Source organism: Solea senegalensis, linkage group LG11, assembly GCF_019176455.1.
Source record: "Solea senegalensis isolate Sse05_10M linkage group LG11, IFAPA_SoseM_1, whole genome shotgun sequence".
NCBI classification, from domain to species: domain Eukaryota; kingdom Metazoa; phylum Chordata; class Actinopteri; order Pleuronectiformes; family Soleidae; genus Solea; species Solea senegalensis.
The window spans coordinates 17,898,592-17,922,285 of NC_058031.1; the positions used below are offsets into that span (position 1 = coordinate 17,898,592).

At 41.0% G+C, this 23,694-nt stretch overlaps 1 protein-coding gene and 1 long non-coding RNA gene across 2 annotated transcripts in view; one reads left to right on the forward strand and one right to left on the reverse strand.

Moving 5' to 3' along the window:
* Positions 1-23,694, forward strand: part of LOC122777243 — a 91,704-nt gene that overhangs the window by 27,361 nt on the left and 40,649 nt on the right. The gene's annotated exons all lie outside the window — the stretch shown is intronic.
* Positions 1-23,694, reverse strand: part of sema3bl (sema domain, immunoglobulin domain (Ig), short basic domain, secreted, (semaphorin) 3bl) — a 57,003-nt gene that overhangs the window by 19,103 nt on the left and 14,206 nt on the right. Inside the window, exons 2-4 of the mRNA XM_044038336.1 lie at positions 20,030-20,190; positions 13,258-13,317; positions 5,978-6,097 (exon numbers count right to left, since the gene is read on the reverse strand). Coding sequence (XP_043894271.1) covers positions 5,978-6,097; positions 13,258-13,317; positions 20,030-20,190 — 341 coding nt within the window. The remainder of the gene's footprint in view (positions 1-5,977; positions 6,098-13,257; positions 13,318-20,029; positions 20,191-23,694) is intronic.

The following is a 23,694-nucleotide window of genomic DNA, read 5'->3' on the forward strand; positions in this document are numbered from 1 at the left end:
AGATCACTTAAAATTAAACAACAAGCTGATTTTTACGAGTCAAGTGTGGCAAAGGCTTTCTCTTTCTTAGGCTGGATCACATGGATATATCGATTTTCTGTTGTTTTTTTCAACACCCCTTTACATCAAATTGCTGTCTAATACCTTTAGGAATCAAGCAATTTAGCAATTAAAAATAAAGACAAATGAATAACGTTTCTTTCTTTGTCATTCACCAGTTAGTCTTATGCACCTGGTGAAAACTTTCCACTTACTTGGACTGTGTGAGGTCAGAGCAAGGTTACTGCAGACCAAAGGGCTTTTGTTTTTTTTGCCTCTTATATTTCCACTTCAGCAACATCAGTGTATGACAGAGCTGCTGGGTGTGATCAATGTGGCTTTTCCAGGATAAAAAAGAGAATGAACGGCAACAGGAGCCACAGTACGACCGCGTGTTTGATTCAAGTGCATAATGGTGATTTAAGTGTCCTTACAGTGAACTCTGTGTATGGAGTCTCTGTTCCTCTTATAGACAATGGAGCATTGTCACTGGAGGGGTGAGTCTTCATCCAAACACAGATCACAGGGGAGATGATGACATTAAAGTCCGTAGGTTAAAAATACTTTAAAACACAGACAACAATACAGTCACACACATTAGCTTTTTGACACGTATCAAATTGTTGTTGTAGATAAAAAAGTAAACACAGTTAAATATACACTGGCGAAGCTTAACTGGATCCGCTAAATAAGGTCAAGCAGTTGAATCTTTTATTTGAGCCATATGTACCTTCCCTTTTCTAAATGTTTATCAACAGGTTTTGCAGGTGTCTGTGTGAACACGGGCATAAACACTCACATCGTTTTAATATTAAGATGATGAGGGATATTTTAGGAAATACTCTTTGTCTCTTTATCGTGGCCGAATAAAAAAGAACTTCTTCCAGCCCTATAATCTAATACTAACTGGTGAATGACAAAGAAAGAAACGTTAATTATATCAGTTGCATGTTATGTATTGAAATAGTCTAATAAGAACTACTTTTTCTCCTACAATATGTAATTCACAAGTTATGTGACAAGAAATCACTTAATAACAGGAGATCACTGCACAACACTTGTCATGAAAAACAAATAAAAAAAAGTGTTTATTTAGTTTGCAACTTTTTCCCCTCTTTCAACTTTCTCATCACTTTTATTCTCTGTCTATCTTTTCTTTTCTTGTTTTATTTGCTTTCTGCTCTCTATCTGTCTCTGTTGAAGTCTCCTTAGTTCACTCATTAGTCATCTTTACTCCTTCAGCACCTCCATGCTCTCTTGATACTTAAGTTCACATTGCTGCATTGCACAATGACTGTGTGTGTGTGTGTTGTACTTGTTACCTCCAGAGGACCTTTTCTGGCATAAATATTGACCTTGTCAGGACCTGTAGTTCTCATGGACTACAGGTCCTCATTAGGACCAAATCCTGGTCCTGATGAGGTACTTCCTCAGAAATGAGGAAGTGGTTAAGTTTAGGGCTAAGATTTGAGTTTTGGGTAGGTTAATGTTAGGGTTACATTTTAACTGGTTATGCTTAAGGTTAGGGATGATTGCCTCATCAAATGTATAGAAGTCAATGCAGTGTCCTAAGGAGAATAGCTGCTCAAACCTGTGTGTGTGTTATCTCATGGAGGAATGGTGTGTCTGCCTGTGCAGCTGATTAGACCGTCACAGTAATGTTGGTCAAACTCTGCCAAGACAAATACACACAAGTGCTGCGATTGACAGAGGGAAAGGAGAGAGAAAGAGGCTACCTTGTACTTAGCTGTGCCAAGTAAAATACGTCAGCACCCTGCTACTACACCAGAGACAAGAGTCTACTGACGTGCATACCTGTACATGCACATTCTCACAATTAGTGCGACATGTCATTACCTTTGTTCATTCAGCAACTGTCATCATTATAACCTTTTTCCTAAGTTAAAATCTAAAGCTGGCTAAAGATTTGACCATTAAAATGACGACTATGGGATCAAAATAAAATATGAGCACTCAGTTTTTCATTCAGAAAGTAAAAGATCAATAGAAGAAAAACACACCCTTGATTCATGAATTATACACAGACGACCACACGCACATGGTTGCTAATAGTAACCTACATGGCTACTGTTACATTAACTGTTTGCCTAATACTATTTATAAAGTCAAGCAAAGAATTTAATGAAACAATCCACCAAAAAACAATGACAACTGTTGTTGATGACTGAAAAATCAAAGTGGCTCCTTTGACTCACGCATAGCTACATCTGACATGCAGTTGGAGTTATGTGGAGTACTGCTATCTTGACATATTGTCTCCCTGAGAACATTTCAAACTCGGATTAAGATTAAAAAGATTACAGTGCGTGCAGGAGAGACATCAAATACCGAAAGTAGATTTCCCACTTTTAATCACGTACCACCCAGTCACAAAACAGCTTCTTGGCTGCTCCTTCTCTCCCTGCCCTATCACTGTCCTGTACTGATTTAACCAAAACAGACATCCACCTTTGTACTCCTTGCTCCTTTTAGCCACTCGTCATCTTCTCCATCTTCCTCCCCCTCTTGTCCTCCCTTGCTGTAACTGTTTTGATGGAGTGGAGGTCGACGCTACATGAGCATATCAAAGACAACAAAATTAACCAGGTCTGCCCTTTAAACGTAATAATTTGAGTCATCTGTCAGGACTCCCAAGTTTTGTCTTTGAACTCTTCGCTCACATTTTCTTATTTAAGGCTGGATGAAACTTCATTTTAATCATGTATTTAAGCATGTACGGTTTGGACTTGCGTCAGGCATCTTACGGGCATATTGGCGAACCAACAGACTCTCTTTTGACTTGCTGTTTTACTTGGCCTTTTTTTCTCAATGATGGATCAAATAATGGCTGGGCTCCATCGCCCTCTCACCACAGGGAAATCTGTGTCCCCCGAGGTCTTTACTTTCCTTACTCCTCCTCGATGACGCAGAAGAGGGCAGAGGGCATGTGTGAGGCAAACTGTACAAGACAGTGAGCAGTGGGAAAATAAGATAGTGATTGAGTGGGCAAACCGGGGAGATGCAGAGAGGTGAAGACGGATTAAGATTTATGGCGATCATTACAGAGAGAAATCACAAAGTAAAAATGACCGAATAACAGGAAAATCATCCTGAAAGAGGTTTCATTCATCTCCAGTTTGGAGGGTTTTGATCCAAAGGCAACAAACGCTAAATTTATAAGCAATCAGCTGTTCTCTGTAACTCTAACACATTATGCTTCTACTATATTAAGTCAACACTGAAATCCATGTTTGTGCTGGGCTATAGGTAGTGCTGAAGTCGTTGTTTTTTTCTTTATCGTGTGTGTATTCAAGACTAATGGACGTCTGTGAGGAACTGAATGACTTTGCAAATCTGAAAATGCAGCACTGCTCAATAAAAATGGGTGTTTACTGAAATATTTAGTAACTGAACTGCTTCAGTCAACAGTGTGGCCCAGCTGAGGAGTTGAAAGCTTTCTCTGTGTTCTCATGCATGTATGAGAGTACAAATATCCAGTCCAGTTACTGGTTGTTAGGTGGATGTATAAAAAAAAAAAGTCAGATTCCTGTATTCCTCTCCACACATTTTGTCTCTACGTATTTATATTTATTTCCGAACGTGCATGTCTTTCATCATGTTTGTGTTTGTTTCGGTCTGTATCTCTGCGCGTTTGTATGTTCAAGTTAGCGTCATTTGTTTTTGCTTGACTGTGTGTGTGTGCACGTGCGTGTGTGGTCTGGTTCGCTGTGTGTCGTCACAGTAACGTGGTTTATTTTCACGTCCGTGACACGACTGAGGCGACTGTGTCCCTCACCATGGGGACGTAGTTATATCTGTTAGAGGCAGAGAGGGGGCGCGAGGACACGAGGTGAAGGATTGATCAAAACACTCAAAATATAAATAGTTTTTGACACTAAAGAAACATTTGTGACACATTTGATCATAATGTAAACTTTTCCTGATTAGCCAGATGTGCCAGATTGCTCAACATCTTCAAAAATGTTTTTTTTTATACCACTCTGACCCAACAGAAATATAATATCTGACACTGACACTCGAACATTTCTTTATTTTCATGTTTATATTTAAACATGAAAATATAATTATGAATCTTGTCAAATACAAATACATCACGTCCAATCATTGTTCACCTCGTGTGTGAGTGTACTTCTTTGCTGAACGTACTTCTCCTGCAACACTCGCAGGTTTTATGTTAAACTTGTGACAGAAACACAGGACGGAGATAGAGGTGGCACAAGAGAGACTGAGAGACTGTGTGTATGTCTGCCACTAACTGAGATGAAACACCCATAGGGTCAAAGGTCATCCCACCCAGAGTCCAGACCAAGAGCTCACAGCCTCTGTGCCCTCAGGAGGTCAGACAAACAGTCGGGTGTGTTTTCTCCACCAGTTAACGATTGGTTAAATAAATGGACAGGCTCCCTGTGGTGTTGTCCGTTTAGAGAGACGCACTGAGTATCTGAAAGAACATGGCTGTGGTCTGAGTGATGGTCATGGTGATCACACACGCACACACACACACGCACTCACGGGAGGCAACACACTCGACCGAACACAACCTGTTACCTGTATTTCACACACACCTGTTTATGCACAGGCAGACACTCAAACACATTTTCTGTCTGTTTCATAAACACATGCACAAATTCTGTGGAGTAAATCAAACAGCTGCAGCAATGTTTATGAGGAGAGATACACAACCTTCTCTACTGCAAACACTCGGTTTCACACTTAAACATAGACTCATTTCCAGTTTCCGCATGTACAAACATGGCAGTGAGTCCTGCAAGCCCGATTCCCTGCCACATGGCCACAAAACATTCCTGGACAGGTGACCCACTTAGAATCACAGTGCTTTGTCCCAATGTAGAGCATGTTCCTGATGAGATAACACTCAATTTGTATCCCCAGTTTTAGATTTTACTTGTCTTCAACAATGCACAGCCCTGTATATCGTTCCTTGGCTCCGGGTTTTTCATCACAGGTACTGTAGTGGAAGCCATGTGCGTTTCTCAAACAATGTGCCATAAAACCTTTGGGGCACACTGACAATGACAGATTAAGAAGAAGGCAGAAACTAGCACCAAAGGGATTACACTGCACCTAAATCCAGCGGCTCCCCCCTGCTTTGAGGGGCTGTGAAGGGAGCCAGCCAGTGCAACTGAAAAGATGTGCAGACTGAGGACCTGAGCAGTGCCACAGAGGGCCTGCTCATGCTTAACCATAAACCCTAGAGATTAGAGCGTAGATCAGCACCAGTCTGAACCGTGTAAAAAGAGAAACATATTTGTTCCATTAGCCTGATTTTGACAGGACGGCTTCAAGGCCATTGATTGTGATTCTTTGTCATCTCACATGTGTAAGGATGTCTGAGTTCTAACCATAGTGTGACCTAGTTAGATCTCCATTCCTTCAAGATTCCTGTAGAGTTCAGCATGACTTCTGCTTTAGTCTTTGCTGATTCAGTAGTGGTGTCAACTTGTCTGGTGCTACATAAATAGTTTAGCCATTATAGAGTTATATCATTCATAATCGAATGCATCCAACGTTCTCTCCCTCATACACTTTGAAACCACAAAGATGCAATCGTACATCTTAGTGTTTGTATCTACCTTTTAAAAAATGTAGGTCAATTAAATGTGGGAGCCAAAGCTGGTTTAAAATCAGTGTTTATATTAAATACAAATAATTAATACAATTAACAAATGCTAATGAATATGTTTGAAAGCATTTGTGAGTCATTGTGCTTCCTTGTGGTCATAAATAATGGTGATAATAGCCTTGTAAGTGAACCAACTGTATCGACAGACATCTGTTTCATCAAAGTCCAACGTCCAAAACCAACCAAATCCACAAATAAATCATAATGACTCCAGAACAATTAGGCCTGCTTTTGCATGTACCCCACACTATTTTTCATCACATCCCTGCTTACCTCTCCTCTGTGTCCCACGTTGATGAAGGCACACATGGGCTGGAATGCACCGGTGCCACAGGCCAGGAGGTGAGTGCGGTTGTAGGGCTGCAGCAGGCGAACAAAGTTGGCACACTCTGTCTGCAAATCACACGCACACAGACACACAACACAGGTTAATATGGACCTCAAATATCACGCACTATTTTGTGAGTGCCTTGCTTTAAGTTGCAAATAACAGCCATGTCTAAATTTCCATGCAAAAAAAGTAGCATTTATCAAATGTTCCTAGTGTAGCAGGAAACGTCTGCCAGGTATGGAATGCAAAAACATCCGCTCTCAGACACACGAGCACTGTGCTGCACACACACACACACACAGGAGGGCTATTGAATACATTAAATCACACAATGCAACACAAACTGTCATTTAACTGCAGTACATTTGCTAATTGAAGTGAATCAAATTGTTTTTTCTTCACAAGGATTATTGGTCCCATCTGTTTATAATGAAGGCTAAGGAAAGAGCACAATTGGATGAAATGAGATAGCTAAGGTGTCTCACACGGGAATTGTATCTCTGATCTTTGGATTTCTGCCAGAGTGACCTTCTGTACAACATCACATCATATGCAACGGATAACATTGGTGTTTTACTATGAGTTTTGTGGAAATGACAAACATATGATGCCGATGCCAGTGATGAATATTATCGATTGAACTTTTGCAGTGAGAAAGAGAGCAAAGTGAAATGTAGATATTATATTTTTAATAGTGCGTGTTGGCCCACTGTCCTGTTGTTAATGTTATTAGTAATGCCTATGATTTTCTAGCTCAAAACAACTGAAATAAGTAATAAAAATAGATTCTACTGGATTTCTGTCAGTGGCTCAGGACGCAGACTCTTACTTGAGAAAAGCAAGAACAAATGAAAGTGGAAACTAAGGAAACCAGCATCCAGATATCTCTCTGCTTCACTGAAGTCTAGAGGAAGCAGAGGGCATGACTACTTCTGTCTTTGTGTCTTTACCAACCGCAGGTCAGACTAATGTCTAACGCAGGTGTGACCCTGCTTTGACCAAAGCAGGGTCACACACTTGAATTGGTTTGCCTTGAGCTTTCTATGTGACACACATTTGCCATGGCCTTCAATAAGCTGATGCAGTGTCACAACATTTATGTCAATCCACAGGTGCTTGCATGTTTTGCCAAGCTCTTGTATTTAAAACGGAGTTGGAGTGCTTTGTGAAGGCAGTGGGGTTAAGGTCTAGACTCTGTGGTGGTCAATCCATGTGTGAAAGTTCTGTCTCATGCTCCCTGAACCACTCGTTCACAATTTGAACCCAATGAATTCTGTCATTGTCCTGTTGGAATAATCCCCAAAACCTGGTCCTGCAGTACACTGAGGTCACTTGAGCTCATTTTTGGGCAGATAACATTGCGGAAACTGGGCCTGGCCAATTTAAGCAACCCCAGCAAGTATAAGCATGTAGTATGTCTGTTTCCGATCCTATGCTAATACTGATACTAAACTGATATGAATGCATGTTTACATGACTCTTCCAAGCATGCTGGTCTTTTTGTGTGCATGTCAAGTCAGTCTGTCATTCCTCTTTGGTGTGTGTGGCCTGCTTCACTCTCAAAGGCACAGACAGACCGTCAAACACTGTTGATCGCTTTCCATAGTGCTTTGAAGGGCTGCAGACCTGACGTAAACCATGTCAGCGCACTACAAGACAGAGTTTACATCTGCACATGGTGCTTCCCTGCTCACTGTTTTTTCTCTGCCCAAACAAAACCGGGCCAGTAATAAATTAAACAGACAGACATTTGTATGGAAAAAAGGTGTTTTAATAAATCTTCATTTTATGACCAGTTATTCAAAGTAGTAGCATCTGGGCTTGAATTTGCTGATTTATATTGTGGAAGAAGGGATATCATAAAGCTAATCAGGCATGCTTTTTGTGTGGTTTCTGGTCTGTTCCACCCCCCACCCCCCAATTATTTTCACTAAATCATAAAGACCAACTTCACTTGAGCCAAACCACAGTGGAAGCCGACTGGAATCACCAGGCTGCAGAACACTAGGTGTCTATGTTCTTACAGGAGATATACTAGGTCGACCAAGTGGACTGAGACTGAATAGAAATCTGTCTCTCATGCGTTTTCTTTCTACTACTCAGGGAGTCGTCTTGGAGGTGTGTGTGTGTGTGGTCGAGAAGAGCAAAGAGAGGAATAAAATGCTGGAATGAGAAAATGTATCTCTGTGCTTCCACCCTGGGAGTGTGGGTTTGAGACATCTGTGTGGTCCTGATGGAGATCAAGTAGCAATGAAGGGAGTGGTGTTAAACAGAACATGAAGTGGTTGGATGGTTTTGTCTCACTGGGAGACTTAAGTGAGGGGATTTGAAACTGGAGAAAGTTTAATCATTGCATCAATATCTAAGGACAGGGCTGTTTTATATATATGTATAAAAAAACAATGTTAATTTATTAACCTCTAACTGTCAAGGGAGGGTTGGCTAACCACATACTCTTTCTCAACAATACCCTGCTGTCCTGTCATGAGGTTTAAAAGTGGAAGCTGCCCACAAAACCACAGGTGGAGGTTTAAACCGTATGTATAGCATTTTTAACCGAAAATGATTGCTGCGTTTGGTCTGAGAGCTATGTGTCATTACCATAAACAAACAAGAACACTGCCAATGCTATTACAATGTGCATTAGTCTGATTTCTTGATACGTACTGCACAATGTGAGGTAGAGTATTTTCTCGGGCACTCCCTCCTGAAATGTCCAGTGTAGGCTACTCAAGACCGCTATTCTACTTATTAGTGGATTTATTAAACCCTTATTTTTCATCTGACCACACTGATGGTGACTCTGCATGAACGTTTATGTTTTTCAGTTGATGAATTAGGAACTTTGGCCAAAAAGGTAGTAGAGAAGGTGACTCCAGAGAGCAGGAGTGGACACAAATGTTTTCCCCGTCACATAAAGCAAAACAGTCTCTGTCAAAATGTGGTCTTTATTTTGAGAAAGTTGAGCAGTAACAGCACCACAGGCTGCAAATCATTTAATCAACGTTTGATTTGTTTATGGTAAGTTTTGCAGTCTGGCTATGACACATGTTAAATACGCTCCATGTAGATCCTGACGAGAAACGTACTCATAGTTGTGGAAAAAGTTTCTTATTCTGTTTTTTTATCCTGAGTCTGACTGAAAAGCCTGAACTTTCAACCTCTTGCACATTTCTGGTGAATTGCAGAATTGTGACAAAAACGAAGCAGTTGTCACCAGAAAGTAAACTGATGAAGTGTTTTGACAAAATGGGCAAACATAGTCATTTATTGACGACTTGTACCCCCATATTGTCGTAGGAATTGCACCACAGCTGTAGAAGTAACGTTGAGCTAAGGGCAATGGAAGCCTCAGGAGCCAAACATGTTCTATGATGAGTGTCTCAGGAAGGGAGAGGCAAGTTTGGACATGGAGAGACCTTTCCATTATAAACAGCCAGTGTTCAGTGGAGACGAGTCAGAGTCTGTATAATACAAACAGGAAATGAGGACCGAAACATTTACGTGCACGTCGGAAACACACACACACACACACACACACTCATTTGCACACGTGCAATACCTTACAGTCAGCAGGACCTCATACACAATCACACACTCGCAAACATCATGAAGGCAGTTCAAAGCTGAACAGCTGGATGAATTTGCTAATCCAAGCCTTTGGTCTCAGCAGCTGTTTGATCCTCAAAGAAAGCAGTTTCCTACGTAGCCAACTCCTGAAAACATTCAGCCATTCCAACAAACTCTTGCCAGTGTGTCTCAGATGATTTTCATCCAAATAGCTACAAACTACAGTATGGAACCAAGCAACAATTCATTTGGGGGAAAGAAAACCACAGTAACCTCACTTGGCATTCTGGCAGACATGAGCGCTACGACCAACATGAACTGATGTCGGGGCAGAAGAAAAGGCAGGAGACCAGTACAGGCGGATCACGCTTGGTTCTCCCACCTCTGCAGCATCTCTTTCAAGTTAATTTAAAACAAAATCTGTTTAAGAGACCTAAAGGGGGTTTGTTGTATTATCCAAAAACTGGAGCCCACACATTATTCATGTGTTATACACGTGTAATCAGAAGAGCTTGCTTTTTTCATCTTGAAATATTAATATACTTTAACAATGTACAAGTCAATATAGAGGACGAAGAAATGAGCCCTGTTTAATGGCAAACACAGATAAGATAAATTATTTCTTAATTACCTTTTAGTTTTTAGACTCAAAACATTAAAAATACCAATGTTTTAGCTTGAAACACAGTGGCAGTGACCACACTGCTGAATCCAAAACAAAAAGTAGCTGACAATATTTGAGTCTCTAATGAAGGGAGAAATTGAAGATCTGAGCCCACAAATACATTTTTTGAAAATCATAACATGTGTATATATATAATTAGCCACAGTTCCGTAGAAAGTAAGTGGTGGATCACATAATCAATCCAATTACAAGTAGAACACGTTGACAGATAAAGCAGAAAAATGTGTTAACAGGCTCAACAAGACAGGACACGCTTGGCTGAAATCACTGAGTGCCTCCCCTCACGCCGTTATTTATTTGCTTGAGCTGTAATTAATGATGTGAAGGTCACGAGGTGGCGACTCCGAGAGGAAACGCTATCAGCAAAAACATGTTTAAGGTGGTAGACGGTTGTCCGTAGAAAGAGTGGAGACAGAGACTTTCATTAAAAAGATAACATGGTAACACTGTCGCTGTGTCCCAGTGTGCACACAGGACAAGTGTAGAATTTTGCTTTGCTTTCCCTAAAAACTAAAGTAAAGGGTTTCATTTCATTCATTCTCTTCAACCTGCCTGCAAGACCTTCGTGTTTTCTATATCTCTCAAGCACGACATTCACGAATCCAACAAAGTCCAACAAAAAAAACAACAACAACGCGAGGGCCTACTGGCTTTTGACCTCCACCACTTTTTGTCAAACACAGTTATGTTTAACAGACAAAGACAGCAAACACATGAGATAGCTCATGTGTGTAAGAGCTCTGCTTTGTAGATGCCACAAGACCACACAGTAATTATTCTGACTTGACACTAAAAAACAACAACAACAGAAAGACATGAAGGAATGCAGAGAGCTGTCAGTGTAGTTTAACAAGAGTCAAACGCTGTTACTCTCTCACGCACACGTTTGTGCATCTATTCTTCTTAGGACATTGCATTAATCTAACAAATTACCTAAAGAAATTGTTAACCATAACCTGTTAATGCCTTACCTCAACCTTAATAACCACAATCAAATCTTAGTCCTAAACTTAACCTGGTTAGGATGGAGTTTTGGTCCCCATGAGGACTACTGGTCAGTGTTTATGCCAGAAAAGGTCCTAAGGAGGTGACACACACACTCAGTCTTGGTCTATTTAATAATGGACTGTGACTGCTCCTCGCCATGGACAGTACAGTAGCATGTGCACACACTCATACAGACACACACACACACACAGTTGCACCCTATGAGCCTTGTGAGCCGTGTGCAGAGGAAACACCTAATAAAACTGATATAAGACACCCAACACACACCTGCCACTTCAAACACACACACACACCTAACCTGTTCCAGATGGAGTTGGTGGTCGGACTTCATTCCATGACCACATGATATATAATACGTACAGCAGCATGTCTTCATTGTGCGCATGCACGTGTGTGTGTGTGTGTGACAGGTCGTGTGTATGTGTGAACTGCTAATTAGTGCCAGCTTTCGTATTCTGAGCAACACCAAAACCACTGAGAGCTTCTTCACCAACAGGGACCAAATTTAATGATGTTCCAGACATCAAAAGAAACTCCAGTGCATAGTCTCTCCGAATTCCCTTTCTTCCCTTCTCTCCTCTCCTTCTTTCTGTCCGTCATTTTACTCCATTAGCTTATTTATCGATGTACAGCCATGCCTGTGTCTCTTTGAGGCTGTGACCTGCATGCGAACACACCCAATGATAATGTGCCACCTCACATTACGTATGTATAATATTGAACAACGTCTTAGTCAGCACGACACTAACATGACGAACAGTCTTCGACAGGATAAACAGGATAAAGAACACTGACTCACTCACTACCTGCCTAACTTCATCACTTCTTTCAAGTTTATAATGCTTTTAAAACCATCATCATCCTGTTTTAAAGCTGCTGCTTCACAGCCTGCGGGCTAACAAACAGAAAGCCGAGTCAACCAGTGAAGTGGTAAACAACTCGAGGTGCTGACACTTTCTGGTTCCCGTCTATTACACTGTGCATTTTAAAAAGCTGAATCCTTGTATTTTCACCCTCCTCCTCCCTCCTTTCTCTTGTACACATGGTCATAATTAAATGGACACTGTCCTCCCTTTGTTTTTCTCTCTTCTCACATAATCTCCTCCTTTGGTAAGGAGATTCATTCCGTCCTTCTTTCTGCCCTCTCAGAACCAGTAAAGGTTTTACGACGTTGTTCTTCCTCAGTTCTGTCTAATGCTTCCTCTTCATTCATTAGGAAAGGCAAGCTTGACAGCGCTGCCATAGACTCCTTTAGAGACGATGTGTAGTAGAGACTGCTGAGTCACACCTTCCTGTACCTTTTAACATTAATGTGCGGGAGCAGAAGCTAGACCAGTTGCTCTAGGGTAGGAAACTGAAGTGTCAGCATAACACCGTCACTTAACTGATTAACTATGCCATTTAGTGGATAATGCTAAAGGCAAACTTCGCACTTCCCATCACAGCATGTGCGTTTTCGGGGCTGCTGTTCCAAAACGTGGCCTCACAGTAGCCTTCACCGAGATGTTTTAACTCTCTAAAATCTTTCATTAACTGCCAAAGAGAGTGAACAGAGTCTGAGACAAACACGGAAAGCAGAACAGAGGGGGAGACCACACGATTCAGCCAAATTATCCCCATACGCAGGGACCTATTGAGGCACTTTAAGTTTGGAGGACCCAAACTGAAGTGCCATGGAGAGATCTGCCCTCCTGTTTTGTAACTGGAAGCATTTTGTTCACCTGTAAGAAGAACTCGTGTTTGACCTAATTGTTCTGCCTGACGTCAATTAACTGGTAACACGAATGTCCAAAGACTGAGCTTGTACATTCAATTTATTTATACTTTAACCGGTCGAGAAAATGACTGAGATGAAACACTTTTGACCTGATTAAATTTCCCTGTGAAATAATTTACCCCTAACTTCCAAAACCAAATATTCTTAGGTTAAAACAGAGGCATTAACACTCAGTCGCTTACCTGTTCCTTCCCTGTTTCAATACAGCCCTCTCTGTTGCCAGGTAACGGGGGCCAGTAGATCTGTGGAGAATAACAAAAAGAGAAAGACGAACAGAAAAAGAAGAAAACGTGATGATTAACGATCTCACAACATAGAAGAAATGTCGAGAGCACTATTATTCAGCCGTATTAGAAAATGTAATTCCAACACAGGCTGTATGTGTCTCTCTTTATGCAATCAAAACATAATAATCAGCTCATGTGTCATTAACTTTGAAATATTTTCTCTGTAAATCGAACTTTATCGCAATTAGAAGTAAATTGAGCAGAGCACGTCCTCCGCACACAATGAAGGAGTTAACATTTGGCTTGTAAAACCCAAATCCTGATTGAGACGTGACGGATACATTTATCATTTCTGTTAGAAAACCAGAAGCCCGAGCCAGTGGATACATAAAGGTCGGTTCACCCGAGTTACAAAAACCACATTGTGTATTTTCTTAATTCCTTCTCGTGGTGTTTAGCCAAGCAGATCATTTTGACTTCACAAGTTCTGGTTGTGGAAGGGCTTTTTTGTGATGCTTGCAGCACTGAATGAATAAATAAATAAAACAATGTCGTGTTTACTGTGGATGAACCCACTGACTCCACATTAGCTTTGAGTGGAACTACTTCCCGCTGCATGTAAAATAATGTACTACGCTTCAAAATGGAACAGTGTTCTTTTATGTCAGTCATGTTTTTTTTTTGTTTTTTTTCAAATGTAATTTAATCGTCTTACACTTTACTAATGCTGCTTACATAAATCTGATTTCAGCTCCACTGTGTCGGGTGAAGGTCGGAACGAGTTGACAACCCTAGTGAATTAAGTGTAATTATATATTAACTGTACTGTACTGTATGTTAATTATACTGAGCATTAAGTCATCGTAAACACAGAAGAACATGCTGCAAGATCGTAGTGGCAAGATGTAATACGACCCATGTGCTCATATGTGCTATTAGAATAACATGAATATTCCTTCATTCCTTCATCTTCTACCACTTTATCCTCCGCATGACGGCCACATGTGGCGCCAATTCCAACTGACATAGAGCGGAAGACAAACAATCATCCACTCTCATTCTCACACCTACGTTCAATTTAGAGTGTCCAATTTGCCTAATCCCCTAATCTGCATGTTTTTGGACTGTGGGAGGAAACCAGAGAACCCGGAGAAGATGACCCATGCACACACGGGGAGGACATGCAAACTGCATGCAGAAAGGCCCTTGTTCAGGAGTGCTAACCAGTTTTTGTCCTGGCCATATATATGTGCAAGGGTGGAGACTGTGGAGACTCATGGCTTCAGTTTCAATCGTTTATATCCAAATCACATATTTGGATATAAACAAATTGAAAAGTTCTCCTCAGATGGACCATCCATCCAAAGTAGTCAAATGTACACAAATAAAACTTCTCACGTCTCAAGAAAGGTTCTCACGGTATAGATCCAGGGTTCCGTAAATGAGGAGAGTCCCAGAGTCGCTCTCCCATTCCGTAAATTCAATAAGCTCCAGTGAGATTCTGAGGTGAATCTCAGACAAACATGGAATAACCTTTTGAACATGAAACAATGGAGCTAGTTTTCACAGCACTTTTCTACAAACTGCCACTGAAGAGGAAAGTCTGAGTTTGTTCAGTAACTGAGCATCAGTGGCGCGTGTAATGCTGTCGTTTCATGCCGACTCCCAGGTTTCTCAGAGACAATGAGCCTTTGTCTGCATGGACCAAACTGCCTTTGTCTCAGTTCACGGGGAGAATGGAAAGCAGAGAGGAATACACATGTTCCCAACTTCCATTACTCCAGTTTATTTGTGTTTGGTGTGTATGAAGAGCATGTGTGTGAGTCAATGCTTCTTCTGTTGCTGCAGAGTTTTTATGAAATGGATCTGATGAAATGACAGAAACTGATATTGAGATGATAGTTACTGAGGGAATTTTTAGTTTAAAGCTGAAGTATATTAACTTGTGTGACTCGTCGAACCCTCAATTTAATATCGGCAGAAAAACTTGAACACATGTTTGACATTGTCCATCGCAGATGTTCACGGTCAATACATCACAGTGAGTGATACGCAGATTAAACTCCTGTGAGCCACAGTTGTGTTATTGTGTTGTATGAAGTCAGTTAAAAGAAAAGATATAAACATAAATACAGACAACATATTTCCCAAAGATTTTCGTGTGGAAAAAAAATGCCTCGAGAATTTAATTTGGCACAAACGTTGGTGGTCAAAAGTCAAGAGTTAAGATCAGAGTGACCACAAATCGTGTTTCACAAAAATGACAAAATGATGAAGTGATTTTATACCCAAACTTCAGGTCAGCTTCGCTATGACATCATAATGTTCTGCAAATACACTCTTCTGGTCATTCATCACTGTCATAACTCGGGGAAGATCGCGGCCAAATTGTGCAGAAACTCAACTGTGAGGCAGTAATTCTACTGGCTTTTGCGGAAGAATTAGAAATGTGCCAAGACAAAAAAAACAAACAAGAAACAAAGTACTTATCCGGTGGATTATTTACTAATCATGTGACTCATTTGACACATGTGTTGCTTCAGGCTGGAAAATACTTAAAAATCACATTATAGTGTCAATTTTTTTTTGGCAGATTCATACAGCACGGATTTCCCCCTTTACCTTTCTTAAACATGTTGATACGACTGCATTATAAGAAATAACAGCAAGATGAACTTGATAATGAGAACACAAGTTTGACCTTGTTTTTGGGAGAAGGCGTTAAGCAAAAGTCTGCTGACCTAGTTAACACGTCGATAAGTCTCCGTCCCTTTACTCTCATGTCACGGTAACGGAATATTCCTGTGAGGAAATCAAACCGAACTTGGACCAGTTTTACAACTATTAGTGTTTTATTTGTGGAAACTCTCAGTCATGTTTTTAGTGGACATCGCTACCTGATTTTGTGGAAGCTGGAAGCTATTTTAACAATTACTTCTTTTTTCTTTTTTTTTTATGTGATCCTGGACTGATATTAACGTGTAAGCTCAATGCACACAGTGACCCAAGCCTGACAGTCACTGATGTACTGTGAAATCAGGTCAATTATCTGTCAGTGATCTGAATCAATGTGCTGCAATATTCCATCCATCTTCCAAGAGTCCGAACACTTCATGGCTGACCTCCACCAGGCGACCATGTTCCTTCCTCTGTGTAACTGCCCCTTAACACTTTCTTTTCTAATCCCCGCCGGCTCAAACATAATTTACGCGATGTTTGTTTGTTCTTCGGTCGCTGAAGTCATGACAGTGATTGTTTGATCTGCAAAGATGTTTACTCAGAGCCTGGAATCTAGAGAGCCAGGCACATTGGTAATGTTCTTCCAAACTCAGGCTTGTTAGAGCGTTTAACTGTGCTTGTAAATAAACTCGACACAGTGCCTGAGTGTTAAACCAAATTCCCAGAAAGATTAAGTCTTTGTTGGTCTGCCAGACTCTAAACAATGTGGAGTTTTTTGTTTACAGTATCTCTTCAGGAATGAAACTATAAGCAACTACTGAAAATGTTAGTATTGTATTGTATATAAATTCATATTTATATTTCGCTGATATCATTTATCTACAGTGAGTAGAAGAGTTGGACCGGTGTCTACTGTAGTGCTGCTACTGTATGTACTACAGGCATAGTGTTGCAACACACTGATGTAACAGATACTTTTTTTTATTATTTTTCATGCACAAAACCACCGGTCTCTTTCATTTGCTCTGTGTTGCTGAGCCGAAACCAAAAGACAGGTGATTTATGAGAAAGGAGAAAAAAAGGTTAGAATCAACTGATTTCAATAAATGATTCAATCACTGATAAAGCCCAAGCTCGGATTAAAATATAGTCCTTGGCGAGGAGGTTTAACTTCATTTGCTTTCATCGGCACGTCACATTTATCTGTTTTAATTTGAGGCCAGATTACGTCACACAAACTGAGCCAGAAGTAATCTCGAGAATCTTAGATATACTGTTGGAAAACCTCATTTTCCAAGAAGAAAGGAAAACACAGTGGGACATTTCATTTCAAATATTCTAAATATATAAAAAGTGAAACATTCAGTTTAAATGTACTACACCAGTATTTGCTTTGCTTTTCTTCTGTGTGGGTTTAATTAAATTGTTTCTCTTCACAGATGTCATTCAGTAGGTACTGAATCCACCCTTAACGTCTGGGCAGAAATAAATTGAATTGACTGACATAATGCTGTTTGACTTGTCTTTAACTAAATCCTTGTGTTAACAATTAGAGCTTACTGACTTGTGTTTTGTATTTACTGCACTGCTGATCAGATTTATGGTGGAAAGAAAGGATGACAAACACGTTCTCATGCCAGAGACGTTGAAATGTGTGGTGGGCAGAGTACACGCTGGGAACGAATAAGCTCCCATAATGGACCCAATTTTTTCTTGTGGTTTATTACTTCACTCTGGTTATGAAAACATGAAAAAATTGTGTATGTCTGTTGTTTACAAATCACACAGATGCATTATAGTACTGGATAAACTGAGCAAGAGGTGAAGACATTCAACCCAAACACTGAATTGAAACCTTGTGAAACATTTTTTTAGTTGAGGGCGTGAAATGTAAAGTTGAATACGTCAATCTTATGTCACACCTGGTGGCAGGTGCATGACATTTCAACATGGTGGTTGTCATAGCAACATAGATAATTCCTTACGTTCAATTATTTTCCTCTTTCTTTCAGCGCAGCATTCATTCTGTCTCTCCTCTCTGCAGCTTTGGCCTCATCGTTTTGTGTCGCTTCTCTCTCTCTCGCTCTCTCTTAAATTTCCTTGGCTCTCCGGCCGCCTGGTGTAGTGATACAGGCCTGGCGATGGTGCCAAATTGAGAGCTTGTTCTGACACACTGATGGACGGCGGTTTGTTCAGATGTGTTAACATAACATATGCATACTTGCAGTGTTAGTTTTGTGACCCTGACTCGGAATTACTTGGAATGAGAGACTCGTTAAATGATTCGACAGCGTTGCATTCGCTCTACTACTGGTGTCTACGTCATACAACCCAACCCTCTTATGACCATCATGATAATCAGGCTGCCTGGATTGATTTTGATTTTATAGCTGTAGAATTGTCAAGAAATGTTCAGTGAGGGAAGTGTTTCTGCCCAGCTATTCAACCGTTTAGGAATGTGGTACTGAGAAGCTGACGTCACAAACGTGTGGCGCTGGTGATTCTTGTTTGTGATTGGACGCTCGTTCCACGGAAGTCCTGAGGGCTACCGTAAAGTATATCCGGTATCCAGCCATCCATCCATCCCTCTTCACCACTTTATCCTCCACATGAGGGTCGCGTGGGGTGCTGTGCCAATCGGTCCTTCCACTTGAAAGACAAGAAACTCGCTCTACCACTGAGCTACCGTCGCCCCTGCACTGCAGACATTAAATCTCAAACAGCAGCCAGCTTCAGACTGTCAGCGAGCTTCATGTGTGATCATTAGCAGGAGAGAGAAGAGTGAGAGGAGGCTGAAGGCTGAGAGTGAAGGATGAAGAGCAACCAAATGGTTGACAAGGTGGCGACATCTTGTTCAGTGCGTATGTTTATTCCCCTTTCAGCCATTCACTAGGTGTACGTGTATTTGATCCGAGCAGAAGTATACACACGCACACTCTCCCTCTTAGTATTGTACTTTTTTCTTCTTTCTCTATATTTTTGGGCTAAAAAAACTGTCATGTAATAAAAGGGTACTGGTTACCCTAAATAAATTTCCTACAAATACACTAGCACATGGAATGAAATCCTGTTTAATTTAAATCTCCTCATTTCCTTTATTAAATTCATAAAAAAACAACAAATCCCTAAACCTCCTAAGCTATAACTCAGAAGCATAATGACTCCCTCACGCTACAAATCACAGCAAAACTCATATCTATGTCTGTTGCACAGCATAAATTTCACTAAATGTGAATTCCAATGTAATGTGAGAGGCACATTTTTCTCTAATTGTAAACACGCTGTGTTTTGGTCATGTTGAATTAAATAGGGAGATCCTGTTATTTAAACAATTATCTACTATTTATGATAAATGAAATAAATGCATGCAAGCTTTCTTTCTTTTCCTAGTTAGTTTTTCTGTGTTTGAGAAAAATTAAACGTGATCGTGATTAATCTCTTGTGTTTTTCTGGCGAAGCAACAGAAAGCGCGGCCGTTGCAGTGTAACCGCTGTGTTAGACACAGGCTTTAATGACAAATACATGCACAGATCAAAGGTGAAGTGGATGGAAACATGTGGTTTGATTTATGATGAGCTGCATGTTAACAGGTGTTCTTCGACCAGTGAGGACTTGTGACTGTGCAGATGTTTTGGCAAGGCAAGTCTGATTAAAGTATATGTTTGAAAGCCACTGTTTATAGATGAAGAGCCAGAGGTGCAAACATACTAAACACATTTTTGCTTACTTACACCAGAAAACAGGTTCAGGAACCATTTATTCTTCTTTCTATTTAACATTTTCATCACTTTTCTCTGAGTAGTGACATAAAATGAAATGGCCGCTTAGGTGGAAGCACACACATTTCTGGTTGATTTATGACAAAGAGTGCTTTAACAGATGTTCCGCTGAGAGAGAACACTGGGGAAAACACTGTATCCTATGTCATATCTTTTCAATGACATTCTTACACATTCACTGACATTTAAAATGAAAATACAATTACATACTGTATGTACAGTAAGAAATACAGTTTACTATACATTGATCAAAGTGCCTTGGCACTCACCTCTCTGGACTCACTGCTGGCAGGTCCCAGCATGAGAGAGTACAGAACGTCTTTCCCTCCCAGGAAAAGGCGGTCGCGGTACTCGTCCAGGAAGACAGCCGTGAGAGAGAGCTGCCCATGGTGACCGCTGAAGACAGATGACCGGTTAGTGGTCAGCAGGTCTGCAGAGAGAGGAGGGAAATAGAAACTCCGATGAAATATGATGAGAGAAAGAGGTGCAGTGGAAACTGTAGGAGACAATGATTGTGAGCCTTTCACAGCTCTTTCACTTCCAATTAGAGAGAAGCATTTAAAATTGAAGTTAAAAGCAACTGAAATGAAAGCCTAATGATAAATAAGAATGGTACATTGTTATAGAGATTTGTCCTGATCCACAGTCTGAGCTCATAGACTTATGTTTAAGCTTCCACCAGTGTTTTAGTGATTAACTCATTTATACATCCCATCTCAAAGGTGGGAATCTATTACAGGCTTACTTTGCCACAGTGTTCACTCTCTTCACCTGCCTGACTAGTGTAATCTCCATGTAAGAACGTGGCCAGGAATAAATGTTCTTGTGTGCTATAGTGGGAAAAACAGGCAACTTGAGTTTTGTTCACCCTCATCAACATTTCAATCGGAGGCTTTTGTTTTCCTCGGCCAACAAACCTGCACTCACAGCAGGCTTTTGTCCTGTTTTCTATCACAACAGCTGCTATCCATTTGTGAATGTGCATGCTGGTGCTGGACCAGTGAGCATGTGTGTGCACAGTAGGTTTTCTTAGGTGTTTCGGTAAGATAGCACCCAACATGCAACGATAAGGCAAGGTCCACATTGGATGAGTGTGTGCACCGTGTCTGCAGCATGGAACGCCTTTCGCCCTATGTCAGCTGGGATTGGCACCAGCGCCACCCCCGCGACCCTCATGTGGAGGATAAAGCAGTCGACGATGAATTAATGAACGTCTCGTCTATAACACACAACCTGTCCTGACATTAAGCTGAGCATTTAAGAGTATGTTTTATGATTTTCAAAGGCAAACGAAGCAAAGGTTCCACAGCAGCAGCTGCAGATCAGTGACACAGACATCATGCATCCAGTGTGGCCCAATATCCACCCTTCCCTGAAATGTACAGTAAAATGTGCTTAAAAAGAAGCAAGGCGACTTTCAATGAGACTATTTGAATCCAGAGTAATCTTAGACACACTCGGAAGCAGAAGTTACTTCTCTGCGGTGCATGACTTCATGGGATGACTTCACACATGGCACGCACCCTTGTATCAGCAGCAGTCCATCTGTACACAGCAGGTAGCACTGGCTCTCCTCTCTGATCAGGCAGCAGCATCACAGTCAAAATGTTGATGCAACGACTACAGGGGTGTTACAGAGTGGGTTGAATTGAAGTTCAGCTCGATGTGGGGTGTCCTTCCTCTCTTTTACACCCACACTCGCTCATGTAGGCACATATAGGTACGCACATATACCCACACAAGTTTAACCACGAGCCTGCTGCTTCTCAGCCTCTCAGTCTCCCACAATGTCCAGATCTTCTACTTTCTCACACAACGCTTCTCCCATTTCCTCCTTTTGTTCCGTGTCTCTCGCTCTCACTCAGTCAGCCAGTCTAGGTAATGGGATGCGGAGAGAAATATGTGTGTGAGAAGATGTCATTGGCATTCCAAACTTTCAGTGGCAGAGTCGTTGGGGGTGAATTGGCTGTCTCTCATCACTCATCTGTCACGCTTGTTATTCACACACACACACACACACACACACACACACACACACACACACACACACACAAGTGGTGAGAAAATAGCCTCAGTCACTTGCCACTCAGCGAGGATACGGACCAAGTGAAGCACAGGGGCCCTCTGTTTCTAGTGACACCTTGTCCATCAGTGGCGCCTCATGCACACACAGTTCATTTGTTTTTGTTTTGTCAGAAATCTTCCAAACCCTTGAGCTCGCACACACATGCATATATTTTTTACTATAGATATAACAGATTTTAAATGAGTAAATCAGAACGTTATTTTCTAAACTCTAAAATTCATTGTTTCAGATCACCCTCATTACAAATGCAGTGGAGCAGAGAACAAACTTTTAATAGGTTAACACTGTCATATTTTCTCTCTACTGCATATGAATGTTTCTCCCTGAGGGCGTCTCCACAGTAGATAAAGCAATAAACCACGGCAAACTGGCAACTGTGTCGAACACTGTTGTCCACTGAGGCGAGAAAACCTTCACGGCTGCTAAATGTTGCAACAAAAGTCCTTTGGAGACACAGAAAAAGGGGAATCGCTGGATAAGAAAGATGGGATATAAAACTTTTAAGCTGCAGGGACGAGTAGGGACTGAGGTAGTTAGGAAAGAAAAAAAAAAGTGGGGAGAGAAGGGAAGGTGGCTGAAAATAATGAGTGGTAAGAGAGAGAGACAGGCAGAAAAGTCCACAAGACGGAGAGGGAGGTGATTTCCTGGTGGATTTATCGGGACTGGCAGAGGGTGAAAAAACAAACATAATGAGGTGATGAGGAGAGGAAGAGCAGTACGTTTTAGCACAGTTTAAATTAGCTCATGGCAATCTTATATACATTTTAATATCAAACTTTTCACTATAATGTCACTATATTCATTATTGTGGATTTTGCAAACTAATATGTAAAAGGTTTCTGTAAGTCTTGGTTAAAAGATGGGATGATTTTTGTATTCAAAAATTGTTTATATGCCCTTCACCACAAATGAAAGATAGATACTGCAGGAGCCTCTGATCAGTGTTTTCATGCGGGTTTATCAGCAGAGCATGCGGGCGGCTCGACACGTCTTCAGCTGATTACTGTCTGTCTCCACAAGTTCAACTCTTTCCTCGCAGCTATGAGGCCTGATGACCTGACTTGCATGAAACTACTGTGTGTGTGTGTGCGTGCGTGTGTGCGTGTGTGTGTGTGTGTGTTTGTTATCAGGTCAGCACTTAATGTTCACAGTGCACGTCTTTGTTTTGACAGCTCAGATTGCAGAGGGTGGACACTGTCCGCTAACTATCACATTTATGTAAACGATATGCGTGTGTCAAATGTGAGATTGCAGGTTCTGACCTGGTAAATGACGTATGGTAGATTAGTTACAAAAATGCCTTCTTGAAGCTTCTGATAAATAAAAAAAGAAATGTTTAAACGTGAGCAAAAGAAACTTTAGATTTAATACTTTCAAAGCTTTAAGGATCTGCAGGCCACCACTGCTCCTTCATCTCGAGTCTTGATTTTACTGATGTGATGTTTAAAGTTAGGTTGAAAACACAGTCATGGTGTGAAGAAACCAACACTGAATGGAAGTGGAGAAGAAAAATCATCTACTTTTTCCTTTGCTCTTGAGCGATAGTGTGGCCAGGAGAGAAGTTTGTTGAACTTAAAGGGATATTCCTGTGAATACACAGTCACATCAACACCATCATCAGAGTGTCTCAGGGCAGGTTGACAGGTCGTTTGATTCCTTTACTGTGTTGTGGAAAACTATTTTAAAGATCCAGTTCCCCGAGCTTTCATCCACAAATGAGTAATAATCCGTCTGATTCCCTCTGTCAGGTCCAAGGTCCTCTTTGATGTCTTCTTTTACTGTTGCATCTCATAAATCACTCACAAAAATAAAAACAAAAATGTAAGCACATAAATACACACACACAGG